The sequence below is a fragment of the Helianthus annuus genome, chromosome 7, assembly GCF_002127325.2.
Source record: "Helianthus annuus cultivar XRQ/B chromosome 7, HanXRQr2.0-SUNRISE, whole genome shotgun sequence".
NCBI lineage: Eukaryota > Viridiplantae > Streptophyta > Magnoliopsida > Asterales > Asteraceae > Helianthus > Helianthus annuus.
Genome location: NC_035439.2, coordinates 16,591,741 through 16,602,437, shown reverse-complemented (window position 1 = coordinate 16,602,437; position 10,697 = coordinate 16,591,741). Strand labels below are relative to the sequence as shown.

Sequence of the window (10,697 nt, the reverse complement as noted above, 5' to 3'; positions counted from 1 at the left end):
TTAGGTGACAAGGAGGACTTTCCGGATGGCTATCAAGCGACAATTGTCAAGAATCGAACACACTAAACGAAGCTTCCGCACTTGATGTATCTTGTCTTAGTATTATGTAAACACTTGAAGTTATGTCTTGAAAGTTTATTGAGTAGGTTGATAACTTGAATATTATGATCATGTCTGGTCTTAAAACATGAAATCTTTTTGTACACTCGAAATTTTTGTATAAAATGCAATTTAATATATTATTAACTTCAGTCCTCTTAAGAAGGGTCTTACAATATGTCCAGTGTTGCTAAAAATAGGAATTGTCTTCACATTAGGGGTAAGATCGCGGGGAGTGTTTCGGTGCTGAACATTTTAAACGTGTATGCTCCTCAGAGCGTTTTGGCCAAAAAGCTCCTGTGGGACGAGTTGATTCAGATGATCTCGGAATTTGATGGTTATTGGGTTGTCATTAGCGATTTTAATGCTGTTCGGAATCGCGAAGAAAAGAAGAACTGTGCGTTTAAACAGTCATATGCCGATAACTTTAACAACTTTATTTTCGATGTTGGCTTAAATGAGTACAATTTGAGATGCAGGAAATTCACATACTCTTCAGCTAATGGTAGAAAGCAGAGCAAATTAGGCAGATTCCTTGTCAACCCAGGTTTTTTTAACTCTTGGCCAGAAGCGAGTGTTGAAGCGGTGTCGACTTTCTTATCCGATCATAGTCCTATCATTTTGAAGTCCGTCTCAGTAAATTTTGGGCCTAGGCCGTTCCGGATCTTTGATTCTTGGTTTGATATACCAAGGTTTGAAGAAGTGGTAGTTAAGGCTTTAAAGAAGGATCTCTGGTGTCACAGACCCCCTGATGTCAACCTTATGAGAAAGCTGTGTGACCTCAGAGTTGACTTAAAAGATTGGAGGGACGATATGTTGAAAAAAAGTTCGGAGGAGGTGACCTTGGCTTTGACGGATCTCGATAATATTCAGTCAGTTATGGAAGAAAGGGATCTTACTGAAGAAGAGGAGTGGATTCTGTTGGAAAGTAAGAAAGTGTTAAAAGAGGAAGAAGAGCGGAAAAGTAGTGACTTTTGACAAAGATCGAGGATAAAATGGGCTAAGGAAGGCGATGAGAATTCCAAATTTTTCCATCCTATGGTTAATTGCAGGAAAGCATCAAATTTAATTCATGGCTTGGAGGTCGACGGCACTTGGGTGTCGAAGCTGTCGCTTGTCAAAAAGGAGGTTTTTAGGTTTTTTAAAAATAAATTTGTTGAAGATTGTGTTGATCGTCCTCGTCTTATTTGTTCCGATGTGAAGAAGATCTCCGACGCTGACTCCATGTATCTTGATTCTCGGTTCACGAGGGAAGAGATTAAGGTAGCTGTGTTCGAGTGTGGCGATGATCGGGCCCCGGGCCCCGGCGATATTAATTTTTGATTTGTTAAGCATTTTTGGAATTTATTAGAAGATGATTTTTTTCAATGTTATGGCTTATTTTATTGCTCATGGGGTGATCAATATGGGATGCAGATCCTCTTTTATTGCCATGATTCCTAAAGTTAAGGACCCGATCGGGCTTAAAGATTACCGACCTATTAGTTTAGTGGGAATCATCAACAAGATGATTTCGAAGATTTTGGCGAATAGGCTAAAAAGGGTGCTGGACTCGATTATTTCTCCGTCTCAATCAGCCTTCATCAGTGGTAGATACATCCTGGATGGCCCGCTTATTATTAATGAAATTCAAAACTAGATCAAAAGAGCTAAGAAAAAGATTTTTATCCTCAAGATCGACTTTGAAAAGGCCTATGACAACATAAACTGGAACTTCGTGCTGGACATTCTTAGTCAAATGATTTTTCGAAAAAAGTGGTGCTTGTGGATCAAGGGCGTTATTTCTTCGGCTAGGGCTTCGGTTCTGGTCAATGGCTCCCCGACCTTCGAATTTAAATGTCATAAAGGTATGCGTCAAGGGGACCCAATTTCCCCTTTCCTTTTTGTCATCGTTATGGAAGCGTTATCGTGCATGGTAAATAAAGCTTGTGATTTAGAGATAGTCAAGGGCATTTCTCTCCCTAATGATGGCCCGGTTGTTTCTCATTTATTTTATGCGGACGACGCTATCATCCTGGGAGATTGGACTAGGGAGAATATTCTTAATGTTGTGAGAATTTTGAGGTGCTTCCATGTGTGCTCAGGGCTCAGAATCAACTTATGCAAATCGAACTTATTTGGGGTTGGTATGCAGCCTGGGGAGGTAGAAGAGATGGCTGAGATTGCCGATTGTAAAGCGGATTCTTTCCCGTTCAAGTATCTCGGTTTGAATGTTGGGGCTAATATGAACCGGATTTCAAACTAGAGACCGGTCTTTGATATTTTCGAGAATATCAGATATCAGCTGTGGTATACTCACCTGTAAGACTGAATATTGGGATCTGGATACGGGAGTATATACAAGATGTGGGACACACGGATAAGTTCAAGAGCTTAAAACATTAACATCGTATCTTGAAACAATTGAACTTTGTGTGAAAATTTAAGTGGACAAACAAACTGACAATCTAGGTGAATTGTTTAGAACTTAATATGTAATCAGCTTAACGGTGTTTGTGACATGTCTCATAAACTGATATGATCCTCTTACACGAACTCACAAAAATATTGTCTGTAAATATTTCATTTTTGCATATATTTTCATTTCTGCATCTTGTTGATTCTACAAATGGTGTCAGTCTTTGTCTTTACAAGTGGTGTCATTTACTTTCTTTCAGAAAATCCAAAAAGATTTTGTGTGTGTTTTAGCATAAACTTTTAAAAAAGTCAAAAAGATTTTCGACAACTGACGTTGGAAAGCTGATTTTCAAAATTTCAAGTGCTAAACATGATGACATTGTTGTGAGGGGAAGCGTGCTTTGAACTGAAAAATATCTTTTAATCAACAAGTGATTCATTAAAGAGAAGTTATTCTTGAGGGGGAGTACATGTTGGTGCATACGTCTATGAGAGGGAGTAGTCTGATTATATCAGATTGTTGGTGCATACATTTATATTTGAGTTGTTAAATTTACTTTGAGGTAGAGCTTATGCAGGTCAAGTTGGGCCAGGTTATTCAATTCTGAGATCCAAGCTAGATGAGAGCCAGGTTACGATACCTGAGGACTCTGATTGAAGAAAGCCAGATTATTGATCGTGAGCAGAGCAAGAGCCAAGTTTCGATCTTGGAACATGAAGAGCCAGACAATGATCCTGTTGAAGATGTTGCTGAAGAACAAAGAAATGCCAGCAAATCGAGAGGGGGAGTCTGAAGTTAGAGAGAGAAAAGCCCAGAGACTGATCAAGACTGAAGATGTGAAGACACAACATTGTCGTGACTCGATAGTCGACTCGTCAACATCTGAGGGGGAGTCTGTTGGTGCACTACATCTGTCGACTTCGTCTTGTATCGAGTCTTATATTGTATTGTATAGATTAGGGCACGGTATATGAGAAAATAGGATAACATATATGTCATAGATGATGATTTCGCTTATATGGACCTTAGGGTTTCGCTTATATGGACAGATGGAGGTTTCGCTCATGTGTACATGTCCATTGGAGCGAAACCTTGGTGCATTTCATCTGTTGACTTCGTCTTGGATCGAGTCATATACTTAGAGTGTTAGATCAGGGCATGTATTACGAGAAAATAGGATATTGTATAGATGTTTAGAGGTAGATTCGCTCATATGGACAATAGAGGTTCGCTTATAGTGCAAGTATGTAGGTTCGCTTATTTGTCCAATGGAGGTCCGCTTATACGGACGTGACCATTGGAGCGGACATGTGTCACCTATATATAGTCCTAAGAGCGAATCATTTGTAACTGATGTCGAAACTCATACCGAAGTGCTGCCGGATCGAGATTGGACTGTAAACTGTTATAATTCAATATAAAGAGGTGTTTAAAGTGATTTGCACGCTGTTCCTACGTTGATTACTTGTTTTCCGCACCTGTAATTGATGAAAACTCCTCTGAACGACTCGTTCGGGTCAACACACGATCCTACAAGTGGTATCAGAGCTTCAGGAGGAGGAGTTCTGCAGAGAATAGCTGAAATTCATCAAGTTTTTCTTCTTCTACACCTTCTTTCTTTATTTCGGACACTTTCAACGGTCAGAATCGATTCAAAATTTCAAAGATTGTGCGCATCAGTATAGAGACAAACCCTGGAAAGTTTGGTGTCAAAATACGGATTAAAAGTGGGTCAAATGTGTGTCCGAGATAGGTCCGCTTTTTCGGACATCTCATAGATTCGCTTCACAGATTCGCTCGTAGATACATTTCAGACAGGTTCGCTTCAAATTTCAAAAGGTGGTCCGCTCCAACGAACACTTTAGATCCGCTCATTGTTACACAATTCGAGAGATTCGCTCCAAAAGTTTAAGCTGATTCGCTCCAAAGTGTTAACTGGTTCGCTTTTGGGTACTTTTAGCAGACAGGTTCGCTCATTTGAACACAAGTTAGATTCGCTCCAGCAAACAACAGATAGGTTCGCTCGTTTGGCAAAGTAGATCCGCTCATAAGATATCACCTAAGTTCGCTCTTGTGAACAAGTCTAGTTCGCTTGTCTGACATAAGAGATCCGCTTTTGTGACCACCACAAACAATCCGGTTCGCTTTAAGGCTGTTGTAAAAAGTGTTGTGAATTTTTGAAAATGGAAGAGGAATTTTTCAACGCGTTCGCTACTCCAGTTACACCGATATCTTTCGCACAAAATACAATGCTCGAAAACGAAACGGGTACAATGCAAAAACCACCTAAGCTCATGAACATAGAAGAATTTAAAGGTTGGGAAGGTCGGTTTGAGAATTGGGTGCAAGCAAACTATCTTGATGCTTGGGAATGCGTCGAGATAAAGTATGTTCGACCTTTGAATGATGATGAAGAACCCGTTCCGATAAAAGATCTAACTGCTGATGCTAGGAAGAAGTACAAAGATGAGAAAATGATGCTAAGTCTTCTTCAACAGGCAGTGAAAGAGGATATTATGGTGCTTTTGTAACACAATGGAACTTCATATTCGATTTGGAAAGCGTTACGTTCAAAGTTTCGGGGAAGTGAAGAGATGATTTGTTTCGTGGGTTAAATAATGAAAGTACTAGAGAAATCATTGAACGATACTGCAATTTGCTTGCCAACATGAAGAGATTGAGTATTGAGAAAAGCACTGATGAATTGATCGAAAAACTTGCTGATGCGTTACCATATGAGACTTGGGGCACATACCTTATGATGCTCAGAAACAAGAAGGGTTTTAGTAATTTGACGCTCAGTAAGTTCATTGAAAAGATCGAAGCTCAAGAAATGGAACAACGGAAAGTTATCAGAATGAAAGATTTTGATGGTGAACAGGACATCGGGTTATACTATAAGGCAGGGGTGAATGAGAAATCTTCAAATCTATCTCCGAAGGTTGAGACTGCCTATAGTGCCAAAAATTCATCTGGAAGTCCATCATCTGGGTCCAACAGCAAAACTAGTTTCACTTCATTTTCATCTTTTGATCCAAACATTTCTGCAACTAAGAACGGGAGAAAGTTACAGTGCAACATTGTGTTCAATCTTGAAAATGATCAAGATTATTCTGAGGAAGTTGCCAAAAAACAAATGTCTTTATTAGGAATGGTTTTGGAATCTTATACTTGTTTTGTTGCAGGTCGTATCGGCAATCCAATGTTAACAAAAGAAGACTACGACCAGATAGATGCTGAAGAGATGGAGCTGATGGACATAAAATGGTGTCTGGCTAGCGTGTTACGGAGAGCCGAGAAATTCAAACAAATCACGGGGAGAGATGATCTTCGTGATGCAAATGTTTCTACTTTAGGTTTCGACAAATCTAAAGTCACTTGTTTTCGGTGCAGGGAAAAAGGACACTTCAAGAGGGAGTGCACTAACCGAGAAGCAAGTGGGGCTCAAAATCCGTTCAACAACAATAATGATTACTATCGAAAAGCCATCTATCACCAAGTTGGTCAAAAATCATCTCAACAACATAAACATCAAGCTCAAACTGCACATGGAAGAGATGTGATTGAAGATTCTGGAAAAAGAGCTTGTGTGGGTGATTATGATAGGTTGTATGGAAAAAGAAAGGATGGTAGTGCTTTGATAATTGATCAAGATGATGAGAGATTACCAGAGGGTTTTAGCTGGGAAAATTTTACCTGGGATGATTACATTCCTGATGAAACCAAAGCCTATACTGCTTTCACAGCAAAGGTTGAAGATGATAGTGATGATGATACGGAGTATTGGGCAAGAAAATTTAAAGCTGATATGAAGTTACTTGCTGAAAGTGATAGTGAAGATGAAAAAGCCAAGAAAAAAAAGAAAAAGATCAAGACACCAGTGAGCAGTGATGATGAAGATGTTCCGGTGGTGAGAAGACAAAAGGTGAAAGAAGTGCCTAAATTCAAGGTTGAGGAAGAAGTTGATGCGAAAAAGATTCCAGTGAAGTGTGAGAATTGTGAAACTATAAAGAAGCAAAACAGCACATTGATTTACAACTTGAACAGTTTGAAGGAGTCTTATGATGTGCTGAACAAAACGATGAATCAATACAACCAAACGAGTGAAGAACAAGCTACAGCAATGAAGACACTTTAGGGTGCTTTCATGACAAAGCAGAAAGTTGTAAACAATTACATTGAGAAGTGTGCTGCTTTGGAACAAAAGCTTGAGCTTCAAAGAATTGAAACTGAAAGAGTTAATCGGTTGTTAAAAAGTTACTCATGTACTTCCTATGTCATTGACAGGATTTATCCGACAATTGACAGTATGAAGGTATGGGAAGATGATGAGGTAACTGAAGAGAAAGCAGTTGGAGTAGGTGCTGATGAAAAGATTGCTGATAAGAAGAAGTATGACAAGAAAAAAGATACTGAAAAGACATCATCTGGTAAGAAGCAAGGTATCAGTTATAACAAGTGTCCACCCCCGCTGGAAAATTGATATTTGCCTAGATATCCTAACGATGAAAGAGTCAAAAAGGCAACAAATTTACAGTGGGAGTCAGAGTCGTCAGTCAATTTACCAGAAAGCATTGATGTTGTGTTTACATCGTCTGACACTGATCAACAGTCTCAATTGATGAAGAAAGTTGTGGATCATGTGTTAGAGAGTGATGATGTTGAAGAGTCAAAGTCTGAGTCAAGCACAGAGTGTCAAACAGAAAAACAGGGCAAATTAGTTTATGATAGAAAGTTTTTGTTGTCAAAATCTAATTTGGATGATGGATTGTTTAAAGTTGCTTACACTTTGAATGATTCTGGCAAATTATATTCTGATGAAGAATTTCCAATAAGAGGTGTCAAAACTGAATTGATAAACAAGGTTTTCGTACTCACAGAAATTAATATTTCTGAAATAAAAGGCTTTTGTCTTAATGAAAAACCAAGATATTACACCTCAAGAGTTCAACGGAGATTAAACAAGAAAAAGAATTACAGTTCTAGTTCAAATTTCCAAAAGAGATCAAACCATAATGGTAATTTCAAAAAGAAAGGTTTAGGGTTTATTCCTACAGAAAAACAGAAAAATGAAAAATATGTTCGTGATTTTAAATCTAAAATGTCTTTTGTTTCAGGTACATCAACTGATGAAGAAGAAAAGACAAGTTTCTGGAGGGAATCAAATAGCGAGTTCCTTGCAAAGAAGCAAGATGAATTGAAGAAGATGGCTGAGAAGAATACGGATGCGAGAACCTATTTCCGATGCAACACTGTTGGACATATTGCCCGAGATTGTTCTAAGGCAATACAATTAAAACAGGGAGTATCTCGTAAACTCAAGGAAAGAGTAGTTGAGTTCGAACCACCAATTGATAGAACAAAATTGTTTAAGGATTCTACATTTGAAATTGGTGAATGTTCGAACAAGTTTTACAAGAAGAGAGCTAAATCTGACAACCAGAAATGGGTTGTTAAGAAGGTTGGTGAAAGCTCTAGCGATGATTCTGATGGGTCAAAATCAGAGGAGCTATCTTCAGGCGATGAAACTGATTCCACAAAATCAGTTGAGCGACAAGTTGTTTCAAATTGTGAAGCTGATGTAAAAGTTGAAAAATCAGTTCCGATTGTGAATGATGAGGAGTTTCCATCACTCCGGGCTGAAAATTATAAAAAGAAAATTGGTAAAATTGAAATTTCTAACCAATTTTATAATGATAAACAGGATTTTGATGCTGAGAAGGTCTTTAACCACAAGGTAAAACATATCTTTGGAAAGATGGTTGATCGAAAAGTCAACGAAGTTAAAGAATTTTATGAAAAGAAAACAAAGAAGGAAAAAGTTGAACCATCCCTGGTTTGTGACTGGGATGGTACATATTATGAACAGTAAGTCTCAGGACTTGCCGGAGCTCCCAGGTTGGTAAGCGTGGAGCATGAATCGGCATCTTTCTTGAATTTTATTCGGTAACGTCAATCATACAAACGGTAAAGAGGTTTGTTTTAGTTTGTTGGTTATAATTACAAGTGGTTAGATGATTTGATTGCATATGGTAAATCAAGGACATTAATTTGTACTTGTATTTTCCTATATCTGGTTGGAAGACAAGATGATGAACCATATCCCCGAACATTTGTTTGATAAACCTACAAGTGGTAAAATCAATCAAACTTATTTTCCGGAAAAACCATTTTGATTAAAACAAACTTAAGTGTTTTGAAATCTAAATGGGAAAATAGTTTGTTGATAGGGGGAGTTCTGATTGTTTATGCGCTAGTGAATGGCGAATTGATGCAATTCGACATCGGTTGTCAATGTTTGTACAGTTTGTTTTATGTTCAAGTGTGTCTAGAACTTAGATAGTTTTCAAATTTCTTTAATGTGTTTGCATTTTAGGGGGAGTAAGAAAATTTCAGAAAATCCAAAAACATTATAAAATTTGAAAAAGCCAAAAACATGATAAAATCAAAAATGAGTTTTGTTGTGAAAAAGAGGAAATGATAGTACATCAGTGGACTATCACAACATGCTAAAGAATTGGAAAGTTTAAAAGTGATAAACAATCTTACTGCGGATGTGTCAGTAGGTTTTCGCACATTTAGTAAATTGAAACGAGATATAAACCTAAATTCAAACTTACTTGATTTGTAGGTAACTATTCTTGGATATATGGGTAACCCCCGAAATCTTGTTTGAAAGGTCCCTCTTTCTGAGATACTAGGTCTTTATACTCAGTGATATCTGGGGTATTATCCCGGGACTTCTGCTGTATGGAAGTACTGACCTAGTCCCCGGATAATGCTTTTCGCAAAATGCTTGAAACATAGCATCGCCCTCAGCAAGCTGATGAAGCAATAAAATTGATAGTCGCTGCTGTTGTAACTAAAAGATCCTCTAAAGGGGACCCATCTAAAGTCGAAGCCGTCATCTCTCTGCGTATACGGAAGTATCGACCTGAGCTCTCACGGCCCTCGCACACTACCCCTTTACAGATATCAGATGTGGTATACTCACCTGTAAGACTGAATATTGGGATCTGGATACAGGAGTATATTCAAGTGGAGTGATACACAATTAAGTTTAAGTCTTTAAAACATTAATATCGTATCTCGAATCAATTGAAATCTGTGTGAAAATTTAAGTGGACAAACATACTGACAATCTAGGTAAATTGTTTAAAACTTAAAATGTAATCAAGCTTAACGGTGTTGGTGATATGTCTCAAAACTGATATGATCCTCTTGCACGAACTCACAAAAATATTGTTTGTAAATAGTTCATTTCTGCATTTACTTTCTTTCAGAAAATCCAAAAAGATTTTTGGTGTGTTTTAGCATAAATTTTTTGAAAATTCAAAAAGATTTTCGACAACTGGTGTTAAATAGCTGATTTTCAAAATTCGCAGTGCTAAACATGATGAACAATTGGTTTGAGAGATTGTGTTTGTTTTGATAATAAAAAAATGTCACAATTTCAAGTGGTTCATCAATATCTGAGTGAATGATTAGTTTGTGTGTAGTGATGGTTATGTGCTTAAATGTTTATCATAAAACTTATGTTTGTGATAGAGTTTTATGCAGGAAAAGTCAACATTTGAGGGGGAGCACATGTTAGATTTGATAAACTCAAAAGATGTCAACATCAAAGTGAGGGAGTCTGTTGATGATAAAAGAGAAAGAGATGAAGATAGAGAGAGAAGCCCAAAGACTGATCAAGACTGAAGATGTGAAGACGCAACAGTGTCGTGACTCGATAGACGACTCCGTCAACATTTGAGGGGGAGTCTGTTGGTGCATTTCATCTGTTGACTTCGTCTTGGATCGAGTCATATACTTAGAGTGTTAGATCAGGGCATGTATTACAAGAAAATAGGATATTGTATAGATGTTTAGAGGTAGATTCGCTCATGTGGACAATAGAGGTTCGCTTATAGTGCAAGTATGTAGGTTCGCTTATTTGTCCAATGGAGGTCCGCTTATACGGACGTGACCATTGGAGCGGACCTGTGTCACCTATATATAGTCCTAAGAGCGAATCGTTTGTAACTGATGTCGAAACTCGTACCGAAGTGCTGCCGGATCAAGATTGGACTGTAAACTGTTATAATTCAATATAAAGAGGTGTTTAAAGTGATTTGCACGCTGTTCCTACGTTGATTACTTGTTTTCCGCACCTGTAATTGACGAAAACTCCTCTGAACAACTCGTTCGGGTCAACACA

General features: G+C 38.0%; 1 protein-coding gene across 1 annotated transcript; it reads left to right on the top strand.

The window, feature by feature from the left end:
• Positions 1–276: 276 nt before the first annotated feature.
• On the top strand, positions 277–1,077 carry LOC110866539. Its single transcript, XM_022115685.1, has one exon. It carries the CDS (start codon positions 277–279, stop codon positions 1,075–1,077), a length of 801 nt encoding a protein of 266 aa, XP_021971377.1.
• The last annotated feature ends 9,620 nt before the right edge of the window (positions 1,078–10,697 follow it).

What these genes read in the sequence shown, in the direction of transcription:
- LOC110866539 (XM_022115685.1), top strand. Translation starts at nt 277, where the DNA reads ATGTCCAGTGTTGCTAAAAATAGGAATTGTCTTCACATTAGGGGTAAG.